Raw genomic sequence first — 23,423 nt, 5'->3', positions numbered from 1 at the left:
CTTCATTTAAAAAAAGAAATGTCTTTTTATGAGTCCTAACATATAAAAATACTTCTAATTTGAATTAAAGTTTGATTATTCTCAATGGCTTTTGAAGAGAACAAAGATGATTTAAAAAGATCCAATTAGGGTGATTTCCACTATGAAATTTAATGCTTACAAACTCCTATTTCAATAAAAATTAAATTTAAGATCAGAACATTTTTGATATAAAATGTAACTATTTAAATGAATGATAACTCTGAATTCAAACACGGTGTAGTACACAGGTAATAAGAAAAAAGATTGACTACTATCTTGATCCTTAAGCTTAATTATTCCAAAAGGTGTTAAGGAGGCTTCTTCAATTTGTCCACATAGAGACCTTTTTCTCTTTCATTATATTTTATCTTCAGTCTCCATAAAAATGCCTGGTATATAACAGCATACTCAAGAAATACGAGATTCCAGTAAGCATACATAAAACATTGTTCACTGATGTGCTGACATTAAGGCAAGGGATTGAAACGCAAGTAAATTTATCATTTTTTGGGGGGAGTGTGAATGATGAGCAAGACTAGAAAACATCTAAATCTACTGTTTCCTATTGGGAGAAAATAATTCCAACAAATATTTAATTTATGGAAATCGAGAAATTGTTTCTATTAACTGATGAGCCCGTAGTGTTCTATTGCTTTATTGTTAAAAAGCATTAGAGAAGGTAAAAAAGTACAGGTAAGTTAACCTATTTAATACTTATCTACTCAATTGTGTGTATGTATACACCTATATACATATATATATATACAATGTGTGTGTGTGTGTGTGTGTGTGTGTGTGTGTATTCCCCCTCTATTGGAGTTAATCACCAAATCCACGGCACTAACTTTGTACAAATCACTTACCTTCTCTAAGACTTAGCTTTTTTCTCATAATGAGGATGAATTAAATGACCTCTTAGTATTTATACTGTCAGATATGAGCTCATTTAGCTTCAATGATCCAGATTTAAGTAAGCACAGTGAGAAAAGTATAAGACTCATCCCTGTGCTAGAGGATTTCAAAAAATTGGGCAGGGAGGCAAAAACACCACACAGTGAGAAATGATATAACACAGAATCAAGTACTAACTGGTGAAGTACAGGCTACTGGTAGAAGCCATAGAAGGAAGTGTGCTGGCAAAGGAAAGCTAGAGGACTTTCGGAAGATTTCACACACAAAGATAGAATTCAGCTGTACTTCGTGAGAAAGTAGGATTTGGTGAGTAGTGAAGGACATTAAACCTATGTCACGTTGTCTCTTGAGGATGAACTCTTACTGAACCTAATGAAAGAATGCCTATATGTACAAATTTTGATTACGAGACTGGTGGGAGTTAAAAAAAAAAAAAAACCCACTTCCTGGAGAAAGAAAAAATATACATTTTCTCATATAACCGTTTTGTTAGCAATCTCATCAAATGCCTTCATAAGTCATGATAGGTAACTCATATACCATTAGTCTTCCTACATCTAAAAACAAACAATTGTCATTGATAATAAGTTAACAGCTGATATATTTGGTGAAATATTTTTTGGGTAAGATACGAGTTTGGAGGTTTAAAGTAAGGGTTACAAACTGCAGAAGGCTTTTAACAACAGAAACATTCAAATTCAGTTGAAACAGAAACCTGAAGGGGAAAGAGACCAAGTCTGCAAACATCAAGATCTGTACTCAAGTGTTGGATCCATTTAACACTCAAGCAGTACTTATTATCACTGCACTGAACAAGTTCTCATTGGCGTTCACTTTGTAAAGCAGACATTAAATGAGTTTAGGGACTACTGGGTAAAAGATGGATGAACAATAAATAAAGCTTATTCAAAAGAGGAGAGCAAAAATTCAAAGAATGTGGATGACAAGAAAATTTAGGAAAGCAGATACATCAAGTTAATTCATTACTATAAAACACAAGAGTGTGCCTTTCAAGATGCAATTTGCATATATTCTAGTTATTTTATAAAAAGTTGTGGGGTCAGATATAGAAAATGACCTGTCATGGAGATGATTTATGAGTAGGTTGCTGATAAGATCACTACATGAACTTTAGAAAGGAGCAAAGCACCTCTTCGAAAATGAATCCATCCCTGTATAAACTGTAATCTTAAAAATGGTAAGTTACTTTGAGAAGACTACTCAACAAGAATATTTTTGGGTAACTTACAGATTTTATTTATTTACTTTATTTAACTTCAGGTGAACATTTACAGAACAAACTAGTTTCTCATCAAACACTAAGTACACATATTGATGTATGACATTGGTTAACAACCCTATGACATGTCAATACTCTCCCTTCCCAAACCTGGGTTCCCTATTACAAGCTTTCCTGCTCCCTCCTACCTTCCAGTCCCTGCCCCAGGGCTGGTGTGCCCCTTTAGTCTTGTTTTGTTCCATGGGCCTATTCAAACTTTGGCTGAAGGGTTGACCTCATTACTGAGCTGAAAGAGTGTCCAGGGGCCATATTCTCAGGGTTTCTCCAGTCTCTGTCGGGCCAGCAATTCTGGTGTTTTTGAGTTATGATTTTGTTCTACATTTTTCTCCAGCCCTGTCTGGGACCCTCTATTGTGACCCTGTCAGAGCAGTCAGTGGTGGTAGCTGGGCACCATCTAGTCGTACTGGACTCAGTCTGGTGGAGGCCGTGGTAGATGTGGTCCATTAGTTCTTTGGACTAATCTTTCCCCTGTGTCTTTAGTTTTCTTCATTATTCCTTCTCCTGAAGGGATGAGACCAGAGGAGTATCCTAGATGGCTGCTCACAGGCTATTAAGACCCCAGATGCTACTCACCAAAGTAGAATGTAGAACATTTTCTTTATAAACTATGTTATGCCAATTGAGCTAGATGTTCCCTGAGATGATGGTCCCCACAGCCCTCAGCCAAGCAATTCAATACCTCAGGGAGTTTCGATGTGTCTACGGAGCTACAATGACCTTACCTTGTATAGGCTGTGCTGGCTTCCCCAGTATTGTATACTATCTTACCCTTCACCAAAGTTACCACTTATCTATTGTCTATTAAGTGTTTTTCCATTCCCACTCATCCCTTCCCTCGTAACCATCAAAGATTGTTTCTTGCATAATAGTCCATTGTGTATATGTACCACAGTTTATCCATTCATCTGTTGATGGGCATCTAGCTTGTTTCCTTCTTTTTGCTACTGTGAACAATGCTGCAATGAACATTGCTGTCGGTGTTGCTAGGTGCCACGGAGTCAGTTTCGACTCAGAGAGACCCTATGTACCACAGAACGAAAAACTGCCAGGTCCTGCGCCATCCTTACAATCCTTGTTATGTTTCAGCCATTGCTGTAGCCACTGTGTCAATCCACCTTGTTCAGGTCTTCTCTTTTTTGCTGACCCTGTACTTTACCAAACATGATGTCCTTCTACAGGAACTGACTCCTCCTGACAACATGTTCAAAGTATGTAAGATGCAGTCTTGCCATCCTTGCTGCTAGCGAACATTCTGGTTATACTTCTGCCAAGACAGAGTTGTTCATTCTTTTGGCAGTCCGTGGTATATTCAATATACCTTGCCAACACCACAATTCAAAGGCACAAATTCTTCTTCTGTCTTATTCACTGTCCAGCTTTCACTTGCATATGATGTGACTGAAAACACCACGGCTTGGGTTAGGCACACCTTAGTCTCCAAAGTGATATATTTGCTTTTCACTTTAAAGAGGTCCTTTATAGCAGATTTGCCCAATGTAATGCATCTTTTGATTTCTTGACTGCTGCTTCCATGGGTGTTGATTGTCGAGACAAGATAAATGAAATCCTTGACAACTTCAATCTTTTCTCTGTTTATCATGATGCAGTTTATTGGTCCAGTTGTGAGGATTTTTGTTTTCTTGATGTTGATGTGTAATCGATACTGAAGGCTGTGGTCTTTGATCTTCATTAGTAAGTGCTTCAAGTCCTCTTTACTTTAAGCAAGCAAGGTTGTGTCATCTGCATAACCCAGGCTGTTAATGAGTCTTCCTCCAATCCTGATGCCCCATTCTTCATATAGTCCAGCTTCTCATATTACCTGCTCAGCATACAGATTGAATAGTATAGTGAAAGAATACAACCCTGACACACACCTTTCCTGACTTTAAACCACTCAGTATCCCTTTGTTCTGTATGAACAACTGTCTCTTGATCTATGTGCAGGTTCCTCATGGGCACAGTTAAGTGTTCCGGAATTCCCATTCTTTGCAATATTATCCATAATTTGTTATTACCCACAGAGCTGAATGTCTTTGCACAGTCAATAAAACACAGGTAAGCATCCTTCTGATATTCTCTGCTTTCAGCCAGGACCCATCTGACATCAGCAGTGATATCCCTGGTTCCATATTCTCTTCTGAATCCAGCCTGAATTTTGGCAGTTCCCTGTTGATGTTCTGCTGTAGCTGCTTTTGAATGATCTTCAGCAAAATTTTGCTTGCGTGTGATATTAATGATATTGTTCAATAATATCCACATTTGGCTGGATCACCTTTATTGGGAATAGGCATAAATATGGATCTTTTCCAGTCAGCTGGCCAGGTAGCTGTCTTCCAAATTTCTTGGTATAGAAAAGTGAGCAATTCGAGCACTACATCCATTTGCTGAAACATCTCAATTGATATTCCGTCAGTTCCTGAAGCCTTGTTTTTCACCAATGCCTTCAGTGCAGCTTGGACTTCTTCCTTCACTATCATCAGGTCCTGATCACATGCTACCTCTTGAAATGGTTGAACGTTAACTAATTCTTTTTGGTATAATGACTCTGTGTATTCCTTCCATCTTCTTTTGATGCTTCTTGCATCTTTTAATATTTTCCCCATAGAATTCTTCACTATTGCAACTCGAGGCTTGAATTTTTTCTTCAGTTCTTTCAGCTTGAGAAACGCTGAGCATGTTCTTCCCTTTTGGTTTTCTGTCTCCAGCTCTCTGCACATGTCATTAATACTCTGTCTTCTTGAGGCACCTTTGGAATGTTCTGTTCAGTTCTTTTACTTCATCGTTTCTTCCTTTTGCCTTAGCTACTCGACGTTCAAAAGCAAGTTTCAGAGTCTCCTCTGACATTCATCTTGCTTTTTTCTTTCCTGTCTTTTCAGTGACCTCTTCATGTATGTCGTTCTTGATATCATTCCACAAATCGTCTGGTCTTCGGTCATTATTAGTATTCAATGTGTCAAGTCTACTCTTGAGATGATCTCTAAATTCAGGTGGGACATACTCAAGATTGTATTTTGGCTCTCGTGAACCTGCTCTGATTTTCTTCAGTTTCAACTTGAACTTGCATATGAGCAATTGATGGTCTGTTCCACAGTCAGCTCCTGGCCTTGTTCTGACTGATGATACTGAGGTTTCCATCGTCTCTCTCCACAGATGTAGCTGATTTGATTTCTGTGTATTCCACATGGTGAGTCCATGTGTACAGTCACCGTTTACATTGGAGAAAAAAGGTATTTTCAATGAAAAAGTTGTTAGTCTTGCAAAATCCTATCATTCAATCTCTGGCATTGTTTCTATCACCAAGGTCATATTTTCCAACTACGGATCTTTCTTCTCTGTTTCCAACTTTTGCATTCTGATCACCAGTAAATATCAACACATCCTGATAGCATGTTTGATCAATTTCAGACTGCAGAAGCTGATAAAAATCTTCAGTATCTTTGCAGTGAACATGGGTGTACATATATCTGTGTGATGACTCTTATTTCTCTAGGATATATTCCTAGGAGTGGAATTGCTGGATCATATGGTGTTCTATTTCTAGCTTTCCAAGGGAGGATCATATCATTTTCCAAAATGGTTTTATCATTTTGCATCCCCCACCAGCAGTGCATAAGAGTTCCGATCTCCCCAAAGCCTCTCCAACATTTGTTATTTTCTGTTTTATTGATTTGTGCCAACAATACTGGGGTGAGATGGTATCTCATTGTGGTTTTGATTTGCATTTCTCTGATGCCTAGAGATTGTGAGCATTTCCTCATGTGTCTGTTGGCCACCTGAATGTCTTCTTTGGTAAAGTGTCTGTTCATTTCCTTTGCCCATTTTTTAATTGGATTGTCTTCTTGTTGTAGAGATGTTAAGTTTTCTTGTGGATTTTAGAGATTAGAACTTTGTCTGATTTGCAAAAGCCAATTTTTTTTCCCCAGTCTGTAGGTTCTCTTTTTACTCTTTTGGTGAAGTCTTTTGATGAGTATAAGTGTTTAATTTTTAGAAGATCCCAGTTCTCTAGCTTATCCTCTGGAGCTTGTGTGTTGTTGGTTGTGATTTGTATCCTGTTAGTGCCACTTATTTATTTATTTTTAGGGTCTCTAGTGTTGATCCTATTTTTTTTTCTATGAGGCTCATGGTTTTTGGCTTTATATTTAGGTCTCTGATCCACTTTGAGTTTGATTTTGTATATGGTGTGAGGTACGGGTCCTGTTTCATTTTTTTTGCAGATGGACATCCAGTTTTGCCAGCACTACTTGTTAAAAAAAACTGTCTTTTCCCCATTTGATAGACTTTGGGCCCTTGTCAAAGATCAAGTGACCATAGGTGGATGGATTGACATCTGGGTTCTCAATTCTTTTCCATTGGTCAGTGTATCTGTTGTTGTACCAGTACCAGGCTGCTTTTACTACTGAAGCTATATAGTGGGTTCTGAGGTCAGGTAGTACAAGTCCTCCTACTTTATTCTTCTTCTTCAATAGTGCTTTACTTATTGGGGAATTCCCTTTCCATATAAAGTTAACGATAAGTTTTTCCATCTCTTTAAAGAATGTTGTTGGTATTTGGACCAGTATTGCATTGTATTTGTAAACTGTTTGAGTAGAATTTTTGTTTTCACAATGTTGAGTCTACCTATCCATGAGCATGGCATGTTTTTCCATTTACATAGATCTCTTTTGGTTTCTTGGAGTCGTGTTTTGTAGTTTTCTTTGTATAGGTCTTTTATATCTCTGGTTAGATTTATTCTCAAGTGATTTTTTTTTTTTTTTTTTTTAGGGGCTATTATAAATGGTATTGTTTTCCTGATTTCCTTTTCATCGTTCTCAGATTTTATTTAAATTCTTGTTGGAGAGTGAAATTTATCAGTGTATCAGTGATTCTCACGCATTACCCAACTGGTAGGTATGCTTCCTGTAGCAGAGATGGAAATGTTTGATTCTATTTTCCTTTAGGTCAGTTAATTTCGTTACACTAACTCTGTTGCTGTTAGCTGCCACGGAATCAGCTCCCAACTCATGGCAACCCCATGTACAAGGAAACAAAACGCTGCCCAGTGCGGTGCCAACCCTAGATTGCTTGTGGATTGGACAATGTTCTGTTATGATCTACAGGTTTTCATTAGCTGATTTTTGGAAGTAGACCACCAGGCCTTCCTCCCTAGTCTGTCTTAGTTTGGATGCTCTGCTGAGACCCGTTCAATGTCACAGCCGCTGACAGACAGGTGGTGGCTGTGTGTGAGGTGTACTGGCTAAGAATTAAACCAGGGTCTCCCACATGGAAGGAGAGAATTCTACTACTGAACCACCAATGCCTCATACCCTAACTCGACATTCACCTAAAAACCTTCTGATACTGACTTAGTTTCCTAGCACAAAAAGAATACATTGAAAAATCGATACAAATATTGTGGTCACTTGGAAGTTATATTTCTCAGTGTAAACTGATAAACTGGCCTCTGGTTCTTAAATAAGTCTTGTATGCATTTGGTTAATGTTAATCTGTCCTCAGAGCTGACTGTTCTGGGTGAACCGAAAAATCACATTTTTAAACTTGTAAAGGTGAGGATCCCAGTTACTCTAGATCCACTACATTACAGGCAGGCACCTTACAGAATTTTAAAGCTAGCATTAAAAATTATATTAAGTAAAATTTTATTTGCTTCATAAAATTTATATGGACACAAATATTCTGAGCAATTATATACAACAACCATCTTAATTACTTTTATATTAACAATTTCATTGTCATCTATAGCCACTTTTTAAAACTGTTTTTCCTAGTTTCTTATAATGAGTATTTCCAGTACAAAAGGGATAAAAAAAATTATATAAGGGACTTTAAGCAATTTGTTATTAGCAATTCTCTGGTCAATGACTTTAGGCTGTATCATGTGCATTTATCAAATGCATTTATCATATGCATTATAGATGTAAAGAGGAAGATAAAAGCAACACAGAAGTTGAAAATATGTTGATTTCAAACAGTTTAGGTATTTTGCAAAAACCTTAGGAGTTACTGTGTTTAATTTTTATAGAAAAACAGTGATTTTATATGTTTTTACTATATTTTTACTATAGTCAACTTATAACTACGTCATGATTTTTTCCCATTTTGACTTTAGCTCTTTATAATCAATTTTCTAAACTTCTAGCTATAATCATGTAAATATTAACACTATATTGCTCCCCAGCCCACATTCTTTACAATGGACCACACGCACCATCTGATACCTGCTTCTCTCTTTAGTCCCATCTCCCACTTTCACCATGGTGCGATTCACTCAAGTTTCTTCCTGTTCCCAGTCACATCCACCTCGTTCCCATTCCTTGAGTCAGTTCCTGAATACATAACCCATGCAGGTGTACAGGCCCCACACTCAGAAGGGCCCTGAGCTTGGTTTAATTCCCTGTTGTTGCTGTCCTGAAATTTTTAGTAATTTTTGAACAAAGGGCCTCAGATTTTCATTTGCACTGGTCTCTGCAAATTATGCAGCCAGTATTACCTACTGCATGCCCCTTGTACAATATGCTCCAGTTACTTCCTGTGTTCCAGTTGTGCCAATCTCCTTCCCACCTCTTGACCACCATACAAGCTATTTCTTCTCTCTGAAATACTCTTCCACTAGCTCTTTGCACAGCTGCCTCTCATCCTTCATTCTCAACTTAAATGCTAACTTTCAGACAGACCTTCTCTTATTTCTTTATTTAAAATGCCTCCTCTAATCATTCTTACTCATTATCCACTTATTTCTTTAGAGGCACTGATTACCAACTGTAATGATCTCATTTATTTGTTCATTGTCACACAGCCCCTCCTCCTAAGTGGCAAGTAGCTCTAGAGTCAGCCATCTTGTCTACGTTGGTAGAACACCGATGATTTCTCAGAGCTGAGGACAGTGTCAGGCCCGTGGCAAATACACAATATTTATTTATTGAGTAAATAAATAAGTTTTAATAATAGTAATAAATGATGCTTCATAATAAATTATCTTGGGGAGATTTTGGTTTTCTTAATTAAAATTATTATCCACTATGTATATTTTATCTACTATTATTCAGGAACATTTTCTAGAGATTTCCTCTCTATTTTTTTTTTTATAGGATAGCTATTTATTTGATATAAGATACCTAAGAATGTGAGATTTATGTGTATATCTTGTAAGTACTGCTGCCTTTCTGTCAATTTATGATCCAGAAAATAACTCAATTCCCTAAACTGAAGGAATGTACAGCTCTATGAATAAATTTTGGTTCACTATTTGGAAGGAAAACAAAAGAATAGCTCTTGACAGAAAATGAGGATAACTTCAGAAAGGAAAAAAAATAGCTTTATATCAAAGGAATAACAGGAACCAGTATCCAGTGCTAGTGAGGCTGTAGTAATGATCGAGATATAACGAAGTGTAATAATGTAAAGTGGCATACAATTCTGTAGAAAAACAACTTGGCGTAAAAATACTCATATTCATTGACCCTGGTCATCTACTTCTAGACCTTTATCCTATGGAAATATGGTTTATATAATATATATATATACCTGTAATATATATTATATAATATATATATCCATAAATATATTTATAAGAGTGTAACTTATAATATTAAAAAACGGAAAATAAACTAAATGTCCAAATTTAAGGGAATGGTAGGGTAAATCATAGCAATGCTCTCAATTAAATACTTTATAACTAGGAAAGATGTACCATGTGACAACATGCAGGAACACTTACGAACTAAAGTGTTTTGTGAAAAAAGCAGAATCAAAATTACGTAAATATAAAAATAAATAAAATCTTAACAAAAGCAGGGCCATGGAAAATATTGGAAGATAGTTTATTCAGGAGTTAGATTTATGGATGCTATTTTTAATTTCTCTATTTTTCACATTTTTGCTAATGTGAATATAACATTTAATTATAAAAATGCATTTTAAATATGTATAAAAGAAATATGATTTCCCATCAAATAGCATCATTTTCAAAGTAGGTCAGTGTGAACTCTTAAAAGTCTTTGATACTAAGAAAATTATGTTTAAAATAAAAATACAAATGTAAATGAAACTTTAATAAATTAATCTTTCTGAAAATTATTCTGTGAAGGTACGATAATTCAATATAGATGTATTTACTTAAAAGAAAATAAAACAACACCAAAAGTATGATTAGTAATTTGAAAGTGACTTTTTTCTTCCAAAAAAAGGTTAACTCAAAGTAAGCAATAAAATTTTAGAGACTGGTTCGTTCAAAAGTAACGTATTAAAAAAACAAAACAATAGCTCAGTACTCACAGGTATACAATATTCCACCATTGGGTAATGCAATTTGTGACCTTTTGCTGTTCGACCAGAAAAAAAGCAACTCTGGCAGACATCATAGTTAAAATGCTTTAGGCTTCTATACCTAGAAAGGAAAAAGGAAAATTCATTGGCTTTTATGCCTATTATTTAGTACAAATCAATCATTTGTGGTAAGAATTTCATTCATCCAAATCACCATGGAAATAAAAGTTCTCATAAACTTGGGATTTACTTAGTCTTAGTTTCAAATTAGAACAAAGAATCCTGAATTTCATAAAGGAAATGAATGAAACCACCAAGTGAGAAAAAAAAATTAAATTCAAGTTTCTAAAACACGCTTCCATATGTTTAAACAAGATGGGAAGACAAAGATCCACAACAAAAGAATTTCTGTAATGTTTGAATATGAATGCAAGATGGCAGAGAAGGGAGTTATGGTAATTAGCATGAGACATCAAATTTTAAAATATCAGTTTTATCATCAACAACAAATGAATCTCAAAATTCCCTCCCAAAGACACTATTTATTTACAAAGGCATTTTTATATTTGGTTTAAACTAACCATCAGGAAAAGAATATTTAAAATCGTTGTCATGGATTGAACTGTGTCTCCCCAAACTGTGTGTCAACTTGGCTGGGCCATGATTCCCAGTGTTGAATGACTGTCTGCCATTTTGTCATGTAATGTGATTTTCCTGTGTGTTGTAAATCCTACCTCTATGACGTTAATTAGGCAGAATTAGAGGTAGTTATGTTAATGAGGCTAGGACTCAATTTACAAGATTAGGTTGTGTTTTAAGTCAATCTCTTTTGAGATATTAAAAAAAGAGAAATGAGTAGAGAGACACGGGGATCTCACACCACCAAGAAACATGAGTCAGGAGAATAGCGTGTCCTTTGGACATAGGGTCCCTGAGCTGAGAAGCTCCTTGACTGGGGAAGACTGATGACAAGGACCTTTTCCCAGAGCTCACAGAGAAAGAAAGACTTCCCCTGGAGCTGGATCCCTGAATTTGGACTTCTAGCCTCATAGACTATGAGAGAAAAAATTTCTCTTTTTTAAAACCATCAACTTGTGGTAATTCTGTTACAACAGCATGAGATAACTAAGACAACCAGGAAATTAAATAAAACTGATCACAGTGCATTCTTGAATGGAAATAGTGTTTTTTAAATCTCTCATATAAGAACGACACTGTATATTAACTTTGATTTGCGGAATCTTATTTTGGGAGACAAAGCTCTAGATACTAAGTTTCTGTGGATTTACATGGAAACTACTTTCTTTCAAACTGTTCAGTCTGCCTGAATGACTGGTGGTAACTAAGAACATAAATATAGCCATCCAAAAAAACTAAACCCACTGCCATTGAGTCAATTCCAACTCACAGTGACCCTACAGGACGGAGTAGAACTGCCCCTTAGGGTTTCCAAGGCTGTAAATCTTTACAGAAGCTGACTGCCACATCTGTCTCCTGCGAAGCAGGTGGTGGGTTTGAAGCACTGACCTTTCAGTTAGCAGCTGAGTGCTTTAACCACTGTGCTACCAGGGCTCCTAAACATAGCCATACTACAGAAGGATATTTGGAATAATAAGATGAATAATATGGAAGTAAAAACAAAATTTAAGGTTAGATGAGGTCCATACTGTAACCTATTAAGTGCTGCGTAGCTTCTAAAATGACCTACCAGATCCCTTACTAATCATTCTGGGAAAAACCTAACTGTGTACACTACAGCCATCTTACTTTGGCAGAGAAGCTTCCTGGTTTGAAACAATCACCTACACTAACAATATTCTTCGGCCTATCAGCATGACTTGATAGATATGACTGACATCTTCTCTTTTAAAGTATAGTCTTGTTTATTGCAGAATATTCCTGTGGCAGATAGCCTTTCTCCCTTAGTAAAAGGCTTTGCACTGTTAGTGGGCAACGTGTCCTGCTAAAATACTGTTTCTCAGCCCTTCTTGTGCAGAGTGGTGACCAGTGCAATGCAAGTTAAATTCACTGGGTGGGGTTTCTAGTGTCACGGAACTGAGTCAGTTGGGAGAGGCACTGTCCCTTGTCTTCCTTCCTGGAAATGAACCTGACCTCCATCTTGTTAGGACGAGATGATGATGATGGAAGCCACATGTTAGGAATGGGAGATCAGAAAGAAAGACAGAGCTTGGGGTCCAGGTGACCATGGAGCCACCATACCAGTCCTGGATTGCTGACATTCTGGACTTGCTATACACAAAAGGAAAATAAACCTCTAACTTATCTATTCTACGAGAAGCAGCTGTATGAGATCCCAAGTGAAACAATTCCCAGCTTACAAAACAATCTGTAAATCTAAGATTTCATTTGGAAGTAATTAGAGAAAAACTCTAGCAGTATTACTAAAAAAAGTTCAGAGAAAATGACTATATATCTAAAGTGGCAGCTTTCTACAGGATAGCCTGGATGAAGTCAAGGTTTTCATACTGCTCACAACCCCTCTATCTTTATTTCTGTATTTGTCTTTTGATTCTTCCCTGCAGCCTCAGAGAAAGAGATGTCCCTTTACCTAAGAGTTAACCAGACCTACCTATTCTACACTGTTCAGGTTTAAAACTTCTGGTATTTTCACTTAATGGGACAGTTCAGTGACACTGATTTGCTTAGCTACTATCCCAATAATGATGTTATTAATAATCATAAAAACAGCTTATATTTATCGAATGCCTACTCTGCTTAGAGGGGGTATTGGTGGCTCAGTGGCAGAATTCTCACTTTCCTTGAAGGAGTCCTAGTTTTGATTCCCAGCCAATGTACCTCCTGGGCAGCCACAACCCACCTCCAAGTGGAGGTGTGAGTGTTGCTGTGATTTTAGTGAGCTTCCAGACTAAGACTGACTAGTAAGAAAGGTCTGGTGATCTACTTCCAAAAATGAGCCAAGGAGAACCCTATGGATCACAAAAGTCCGATCCACAAACGATCATGGGGATGGCGCAGGAACCAGGCAGCATTTATTCCGCTGTGTGTGGGGTTGCCATGCGTAGGAGGCTAACTCAGTGGCAGGTCTTAAAAACAACAACCCTGTTTGAGATAGGTATTGTCCTCTGCATTTTTCATTTCTCACTTATTCCTATGAGAAGACACTCATAGGCTTTCAAGATGAAGAAACCAAGGTTCAGGAAGGCCAACTACCTTATCCAAAGTTACGCAGCCAAACAGTAGATCCACGTTTCAGACTCAAGCAGTGTGAACTCCAGAGCTAGTTTTCACAGAAACTAGACTTCACTGCTTTCCATATATCCTGCTGCAAGCTTGATGTCTGACTACCTATCCAAGCTCGTATCTTTATCTTGGAGACAACTATATGCGAGTATTAACATTGTTCACCCATTATAACTGCTCTTTCATATTTCTCTTATGAAACATTTCAAGTTTATGCAAAAGTACAGAATAATGAACATCCTCACTACCCAGCTTTATTAAATCTTAGTATTTTGCTAGCACTGCTTCATATAAAGATTTTAAGAAATAAAACTTTAAAGGTGCAACCAAACGCTAAGAGCTTTTTTTTTAACCTGTTTTTTTGCTCTCCGTGTGCACAGCCCTCTGAGCCCTTACTGCATCTCTGCGTTATAGCAATGGTCACATAAGACCAGCTTGTATAAAGCCAGTCTCTCTTCCCAAGTCAATTAATCTGAAATTCCTCTGGTTTCACATTACATTTTACACAGTGTAATAATCAGTAATTTATACAGTCTAATCCTAAATCAACTGTTCTGTTTAGTAGCATCCAATTGTTTCCTAATATCAAAACTAATTTGCACCCCCCCCCACCATTTTTTTTAATACCTTACTTGACTCCAGAGTCAAAAAAAGATCTAGATTTTGAATCTCGACTTTACCTCCACTTACTGGATATCTGGCCTTGAGCAAGTTGCCTAATCTCTGAGTCTTAGTACCTTCATGATTAGAGTTAATAATACCAGTCTTAGAAGGTTTACACGAAGAGTAAATGAAATAACGAACGTTAATACGTTTAGCACAGGGCCTGGCATATTGTGAGCACTCAATAAATGGCAGTTATTATTAGCTCTGATGATTATATCTCTCATTTGGTTATCGTCACACCAGATTTTGGGATTGCCACACTCCACTATTTCCTCTCCTCTCTGTCTACGTACGTCTAGCAGGAACTCTGGTGGAACGGTGGTTAAAACCTTGGTTGCTAACTGAAAGATCTGGAAACTCTGGGGGCAGTTCTGCTCTGTCCTATAGGGTTGCTATGAGTTGCAATCGACTCTACAGCAACAGTCTTTTTTTTTTTTCTGTGTATGTATGTCTAGCAATTTCTTAAAACTTAGCCATTCCAAGAAGCATACTGTATTGAGCATTGTGTCTTTCTTGTCTTCTTTTTCCCAGCATTTGCACTTTGACTTCCACTGTGGCATCAGTTACCTTGGCTGTCATGCTTATGCTGACCCTGCTTCACCCGACAACTAACTGCCTTTTGATCCTGGTAGAACTAACAACCACAGTGAATTTACAACACTTTAGATTGTCTCTGCAGCCATACTATAACTTAGAGAAGAACAGGAAATTTGAGTTCTATTTCTTAAGCTAGACATCTACAGAGAATGCAATGATGCTGTCCATACAAATTATGCTGATGAAAAACCAAAAAAAAAAAACCAAACCCAGTGCCGTCGAGTCAATTCCGACTCATAGCGACCCTATAGGACAGAGTAGATTGTCCGTAGAATTTCCAAGGAGCGCCTGGCGGATTTGAACTGCCAACCCTGATGGTTAGCAGTCATCGCACTTAACCACTACACCACCAGGGTTTCCATGCTGATGAAGTCAAGTCAAATTAAAGAAATTTTGTTCAATTCAAGAAACCTGGTCTATATACAACAATAATAACCCCAGCTGTCCTCATTTAACTCTTCATCACCATCTTAGCAGATTTCTCTTCTGACACGAATGAAAAGATACACATGAAAATCTTGAGTTCCCTGCTCAGTAGGCTTATGTTCCTTCAAAATAAACCAAAAAACCAAATGAGTTGCCATCAAGTTGATTCCGACTCATGGCAACCCCATGTGTTTAAGAGTAGAACTGTGCTCCACGGGGCTTTCAATGGCTGATATTTCAGAAGTAGACTGCCAGGTCTTTCTTCTGAGGTGCCTCTGGGTGAACTTGAACCTTTAACCTCTGGTTAAGCAATTTAGCACATGAACCGTTTGTGCTGCCCAGGAACTCCCATTTCATAATAAATTTCCTAATTAAACTGGAGGTATTTACCAGACTCCTCCCAGAAGGAAAACATAGCATACTCTAAGAGGTCTAATGCACCCTCAACTTAAGAGAATAAGGTAGAAGGATCATGATAGGCAAGAAGCTTCAGCTTGGGACAAACCATAGACACTGCAGACAGGATTCCCTGGGGTCACAAAATGAGGAGTCTGATTACATTAAAGTATGTAAAGTACTTCACAAGAAACTCAGCAGAAGTCATGAAAATTAATTTGATTACTTCTCAGTATTTAAATGTTGTTTCTTGCTCATTAACTTTGACCACAAAGGCCTGCGAACACCCACCAAATTCCATCAGGGCCATATATTTACAATCAGCCAAACCATTATCATGCATGAACATTTCTACGACACCTGTAAATAGAAATTTGTAAAAAATGGCTGGTTCCAGAGCAGAACAGCAAATAAAAATAACAATAATACTAATAATAAAAATAAGGTTCGTGCACTGGTTATAAGGAGGAATGCCATTTTTAGATAAAATATGTTAAGCATCATACTTATTTAGAGGACAAACCCTGAAATGGGCATAAATGGGACAGCTACAAATACAATAAAAAAATAGCCTACTGCCAACATTAGCAAATTATCTTACCGGAACCCAACAATTGGACATTCTTTACAGATGTTGCATTTGGCCTGATGTTTTGCAGTCTCGGCTGCTGCCACTCGATGTAAAACAGGCAGCCAAACCATGGACTGTGGCTCCAGGCGCATCCAGTCTATAAACTCTTTCACACTTATCTCTGGCTTGTTGTTATTCTGGGGAAGAAACAAATACGTTAAAATGAAGACAACATCTTCATGTAAACTGCAGCAAGCGTTCTGGCTTCACAGTCTTTTGAAAATCTGTGCAGAAGTAAAGGAACATTATATAACTCTTGTCAGGTACATTTTTAAATTTTTAAGTTTCTTACAAGGCAAGAAATGTCTAGAAGTTAAAGGCAGAAAAAGCAGAAATGACTATATACAAAGAAAAAGAAGAAAATCTCCAAAACTTATACTACTCAGATTAAAAAAAAAAAAAACCTCAGACAGTTCTAGGTAATCCTGTCACGTAGACACCGTGTTCCTATAAAATGCTTCTAAGACATCTATATGCATCAGCAGTAACACTTCTAAAATGCCTTTATACTCAGTAAAGATTAAAAAGAAACTAGAGTCCTCTTTTAGTTTATAAACAGTTACTTAGATTGGATCTATATAAAATTTTGTACATAATTCTCCTTTTTTAAGCAAGTTCTAAGAAACACTGTTATTAACAGAACTTATTGTTATGGATTGAATTGTGTCTCCCAAAATATGTACTGAAATCCTGGCCTCAGTGGCAATGGGCTTGGTTTTTTTTTTTTAATATCTGTAAATACGAGCCTGTTTGGGAATGGGGTTTTCTTTGTTATGTTAGTTAGGTCAGATTTCCTGAGTGGGGTGGGCTCTAAACCTAATCACTTCTGAGTAATGAAAAGACCAGTATGGACACAGAGACCCACACAGGAAGAAGAGGAAGGCTGAAACAGAGCTGGACGCATCTATAAAGATTTCTGGGAGCTACTAGAAACTGAAATAGACAAGGAAGGACCTTCCCCTAGAGCTACACCTTAAATTTGGACTTTTGGCCTTAAGAAATGAAATAAATTTCTATTCTTTAAAGCCACCCACTTGTGGTATTTCTGTTACGGCTGCACTAGGCAACTAAGACACTTACCTTTCAATTTTATTTTTTTAAAATTTTGCCAACAAGGAACTCTGGGCATTTATATTAATTTCTTTAGCAAACATTTATTGAATAGCCATGATGTTCAAGGCATTGTATACACGGATGGATACACATACACACACACACATACACACACAGTCCTTGTCTTCATAGAGCTCAGATTTAGGAAGAAACAAACACTAAACAATTAATTACACAATTTAGTATATAATTACCATTGTAATGTGTATCGTAAAGAAGAGGTGGAGGACGTTAACGTACACATACACAGGTACATAAACTCATCTGAAGGGGTCAGGGAAATGTTTTCTGAGAATGTGAGATTTACGCTGACATCTAAAGAATGAATAACGACTAGCTATGGGAGGGGGCTTTGAGGGCAGAGGGTAAGGAAGAGCGTTCAACATAGAGGGCACATGTCCAAAGGTGCTAGGCAAGAATCAAGGAACTAAAAGAAGGAAATAATGGCTGGAAAGAATGGCAACAGGATGAATGGGAAGAGATGAGGTCAGGGCAAAAATAGGCAAATCATAGCAACCTCACAGCACATATTAACTATTTTATCTAAAGAGAAATAATCAGCCTCCAGAGGGAGTCAGAGTCCCTTGAATCCAATATGCCTTAAGAAATAAAATGCAAATGTATTGGGATGGTCCCATAAGTCTCCCATCATTGGCTCTAGCCCAAGCTCCCTGCTCCGTTTCTCAGCACATCCTCAAGACCCTATTCAATACATCCTAAGCATCAGTGATCTTTGTGTTTACCTGTTGGAAGCAGCTGCGGACACTGGGTTCAATATTACTGCCTCCAAAAGCTGCTACTTCCCCCAGCTGCCGAGGGATCTGGATGGCATCATGAAGTAACAGGCCCAGCTGCCTCTGGTCACACATTTCTGTCGGCCCCGCCACTTCCTTAAAGAGATCTACAAGGAGAGGCAAGGGGTTAACTTCCACTTGCCTACAGAGTTCTTTTACTTAAAATATATCTTTGGTTAAGTGGATTTAGGTCTGCAGGTCAAAAAGAAATTTCAGAGGGATATGAATCAGAAGAGTTTTCCCATGAGTTCCAATGCTCAAGACTGGACAGTTTGTTAACATTTAGTGTGTCTGTAATTAGAAATCTGGGTAATCACGTTTCTTAAGACAATGTACTATTATACGACAATACTTAAAAAAAAGTTGTCATTGAGTCAATGCCAACTCATGGTGACCTCATGTGTGTCAGAGTAGAACTGCACTCCATAGAGTTTTCAATGGCTGATTTTTTAGAAGCAGATCACCAGATTTTTCTTCCTAGGTACCTCTGGGTAGACTCAAACTGCCAACCTCATGGTTAGCAGTTGAGCACATTAACCGTTTGCACCACCTAGGGATACCCATACATATAAACAGATGAATTAATACAAACTTCCTTTATAAATGGTACAATAAGTGGATTAATTTTATCATCTCAATAAGGGTTTCTCGAGAAAGGCAATGTGTCAAAAACAAAGCTGCCTTCACAACTTAGCAGAGCAATAAATAACCCGTAAATAGCAAACCTTTAAATTTTAATAGACTCATTTATCAACTTTGGTTTCTTTTAAAAATTACTATACTCAAATTTATTTTTTATAAGAAACACTAAAAAGTACAAGGAGGTATCTTTTATTTTCAGAAGAATCTCATGAGAAAACCCAATCAGCTTCTTATTCCTTATTAGTTATAAAAAAAAAATTAATTTTTGTTTTACTTCCTGTAATAAAACACATTTGGTCAAATTTAAAGGACTTATTAAAAAAATTGTAAAGTAAAAAGCGTAACTTTCAATTCTTAAGCTTTATTTATAAGAAAACACTGATCTGTTTTATAATATTCTTGACTCAATAACGACACTTCTTTCTAGTATTTGCTTATCTTCTATTTACCGGGCGCAACATTTTGAAGATTAAAATGATTACGTATTTCCTGCAATAACATTAATATACCTAAATAAGTTACTGTTGAAGTTTGGAGAAACTTTACATAAAAACAATCTAGTTTATAACAGAAACCAACACTTTTTGGAATGAAATTTCTTAGTTCTAAAAAATTCAAAGAAATCTAAATGCTTTTCATGGGAAGTTTTCCAGGAATAGAAGAAAGTGGGGTAAATAATTATTAGACCACATAAAACCATTCTGAACAGTACCTGATATATGAATATCAGATCCAAAGATATCATTATGTCTTTAATGGGACTAATATTGCTGAAAAATCAACCAATAAAAAACCCAATGAATCCTAACGGTCCAATTACATCCTGCCTGGGATCACCAGGAGTCAGGAGCCAACTTGACGGCAGCTGACAACAGCAGCAGCAACGCTAGATCTAACACTGTCAAGAGTGAACTTTCAAACAAGTGAACCATGCTCGGTGATACTGACACAGTAATTATAATGAAATATGACTTTAATTATAAGCATACATAGGGAAAGCAAATTCAATTAAGATAAATGTAAGTTTTATCATCATTTGTTTCACACAGATTTAGACTTTTACTTGTTTCTTTTCATTTTTTAAAAACAAGACCATCACAGCCAAAAAATATTTATCCCAGATCCTTACGACGATGCTCATTTTAAACCCATTCCCAGGAAGGCACTTATTAGGTAAATACAAAATTAAAGCACGTGTTTAACAGTGTTTAAGAAGAGGCACACGTTTTCAGCAAGGTCAGCCGTGCCCAATTTTCCTTCTTTGAGGCAGTTAACTATATTACTATGCCACTGTTAAGACAAAACTACCCGTAAAACATAAGGAAAAAAAGATTCCTGAAACAGTTTGACATATTCCCAAATTCTCAGAAAAGTTCACATTTTGACATTGTAGTTAGATACAGAAAGCAGTCTCAAGATGTCAGAGAAAGTCACAACCTAAAACCCAAATTGCAATAAATGAGCACAGAAGGGATACAAGTGGCCCTTCAAAAGGATGATGTATAAATGTCTTTTTGATGAGGCAAGGAAGCTGATCAGCTTTAGGCAGGAAAGCCACAGTACTGTTTGAACCTAATCAAGGGATAGTCTCATGAAGGCACGAAAAGCAAAGGAGAGGTTACAGGGGTGACAATGGCCACTGCAAAATCAATGTTCAAGATGTTCAGGTGGACACCAACTGACCCCGATAGTGACTCTGCAAATTGTCTTGGATATTAATTCTAACAAAGGAAATAATACTGAGGAAGTGTTTTAATATCACCAGGGAAATCAAAACAGGAATCAGAGTTGCTAAGGACCTCAAACTAAAAAGCCAAAAACAAAACACCAGAACATCGCCAGAGTTTCGATATTCCCAGTAAAGGCTTAGATTAAAGATTTTAACCCAAGAGGGTTCTTATTAAATTAAGTCCTAAAATGACTTGCTTAGTGCATTAAATGAAATATCAGAGATTCTCATGGCAGGGGCTTTTGCTTCCTCTTCCACAATCTAAAGGTTTAATGTTGAATTATAGGAAGTATTAACTTTCCTGGCATTTGTAGCAAGTGTCTCCCTTACAGTACAAGAGTGTATGTGTAGTTATGTATGCCGAAACACACTCCTTGTTTAAAGGATTACATATTTCAGATGTGTTTGAGAATACATGTGTAGGTAATTCACATATTATATTTTGCAGAATTCATTTTTTGCTCTTTTGCTACAGACACTCTATTGTAACTCGTTCTTTTGGTCTCAGGTTATTCCCTAATTGTCTTAAAAAGAAAGGGAAGAGAGAATCACTGATCTAGGAAAACAGATGAAGCATACATTTTTAGGATTCCTGACTAGAGGTTGAATTTGCATTCATTTCAGAACAAATGCAGTACTATAGCTGTTTCTTTCAGAGAACCCTAATTTTATCTGTTTTCAAGAGCATGTGAAGACCCAAACTCACAGACCGTAAGAAACACTCCTTTCCAATTTTAGTACATCGATTCTCCCACTAAATTTTCCTTTCTTATTCACAGAAATAACTTTTTTAGTTTTGGAAATGAAATCTTTTGGCAACTATGTTGGTGAAGACCATTTAACTTCTGGGTAAATACGGTGGCACAAGACAAAAGCCTGGCGCAAATCTGTTTTCTGCCTGGCTTATTCAGCTCTCAATCCACCAGGGAACCTCACCTCTTGATCTTAAAATCAGCGTTTCATTTCACACAAATCCTCATTCCTTTTCACTGACATTTTTGCCAAACTACGCAAGAAAAATAAGCCACCAGGTTCTATACCTGAATTCAAAATCAGATAACTGCATAAGGATCCCAAAATATATACTTTTCTTTTATAGAAGCCCTGGTGTTACAACAGTTAAGCACTCGGCTGCTAACTAAAAGGTTGGCTGTTCGAACCCACCTAGTCGTTCTTTAGGAGAAAGGCCTGGCAATCTGCTCCCATAAAGAGTAAAAAACCAAAAACCAAATCCAGCGCCGTCGAGTCGATTCCGACTCATAGCGACCCCACAGGACAGAGTAGAACTACCCCACAGGGTTTCCAAGGAGCGTCTGGCGGACTTGAACTGCCGACCCTTTGGTTAGCAGCCATAGCACTTAACCACTATGCCACCACAAAGATTACAGCCTAGAAAACACTAAGGGGCAGTTCTACTCTGTCGCATGGGGTCGCTATGGACTCCATGGCACCCAACAACACCACGTTCATATAGGACACAAAACTCATTAAGTTTATAGGAGAGGCAGATCAAATAGCCTCTTTTTTTTGGTATCATCTCATTCACAAATTACCCCTAAACCTCTCCCCACATACTTGGGGATAACTGTAAAAAGAAGTCCTTGGGTGGTATAAATGGTTAACACATTCAGCTGCTAACCAAAAGGTCGGAGGTTCACGGAGGTGACTCAGAAGAAAGGTCTGCTTATCCAATTCTAAAAAATCAGCCATTGAAAACTCTACTCTGCGTACTTCTACCATGACACACCTGGGGCTGCCATGGGTTGGAATCAATTAACGGCAACTGGTTGGTTTTTCTCTGTAAAGAATCATCTGGGAATATGCATGGCAAGATCAAATTACTCAGATTTACTGGACAAAATGAAATCAAAAGATATTTTACAGTAGTTAAGAGTTTGGGAACACAGCACTTATGGCTACCATTTATTCAACAACTGCTGTTTCTCAGCTCTGTTCAACATATATCTCTAATTCTTTGCAAAGCAGGAATGGTTATCTTCATTTTCCAGTTGAAGAAAATTTGCTGCTAAATTTCACCTTCCTAAACGTCTTGACTGGCAGTATTCAGTGGGACCACATAACTTGCCCAGAGACACTCAGCCCACAAGCTAAGGTTTGAAGGCAGGTCTCCCTGGCTCCCAAGTGTGTACTTTTTCTGGATGCCAAGATACACTTCATTAACTGACAGTTAAAAGGGCACCACTGATTTATTTGGTAGATAAACAAATACGAAGAAATAAAAAATATATTTTATCATTTTTTGTTTTGTCACAACTACAAATACAATTACCTGGGATTACTGTCTCACTATGCCAGCACCTGGAAACCCCAGTGGTGTGGTGGTTAAGTGCTACATTTGCTAATGCAAAGGTTGGCAGTTCGAATCTACCAGGCACTCCTTGGAAACTCTATGGGGCAGTTCTACTTTGCCCTATACGTTTGCTATGAGTTGGAATCGACTCGATGGCAATGGGTTTGACGCCAGCACTCATGTGTCTCTTTGTTGTACTGCAGTGGCGTGCATGTTGCTGTGATACTGGAACCTATGCCACTGGTATTTCAAATGTTAGCAGGGTCACCCACGGTGGAGAGGTTCTGGCAAGCTTTCAGGCTAAGACAGACTAGGAGGAAAGGCTTGGTGATCTATTTCCAAAAATCAACCAATAAAAATCCTATGGATCTCAGACTATTGTCTGAGACTTCGACTCACTT

The 23,423-nt window shown here is 37.4% G+C and overlaps 1 protein-coding gene across 17 annotated transcripts in view; it reads right to left on the bottom strand.

The window, feature by feature from the left end:
* Positions 1–23,423, bottom strand: part of UTRN (utrophin) — a 616,684-nt gene that overhangs the window by 55,580 nt on the left and 537,681 nt on the right. For all 17 annotated transcript variants that reach the window (XR_010323082.1, XM_064291826.1, XM_023551169.2 and 14 more), the window contains 3 exons: positions 18,290–18,447; positions 16,404–16,570; positions 10,505–10,616 (listed from right to left, as the gene is read on the bottom strand). Coding sequence is in view for 16 of the 17 variants with exons in the window: in XM_064291826.1 (XP_064147896.1) it covers positions 10,505–10,616; positions 16,404–16,570; positions 18,290–18,447 (437 nt within the window). In the remaining variant the exon portion in view is untranslated. The remainder of the gene's footprint in view (positions 1–10,504; positions 10,617–16,403; positions 16,571–18,289; positions 18,448–23,423) is intronic.

Source organism: Loxodonta africana, chromosome 1, assembly GCF_030014295.1.
Source record: "Loxodonta africana isolate mLoxAfr1 chromosome 1, mLoxAfr1.hap2, whole genome shotgun sequence".
Classification (NCBI taxonomy): Eukaryota; Metazoa; Chordata; class Mammalia; order Proboscidea; family Elephantidae; genus Loxodonta; species Loxodonta africana.
The sequence above is the reverse complement of the archived record's forward strand: the minus strand, read 5'-3'. Positions and strand labels throughout refer to the sequence as shown.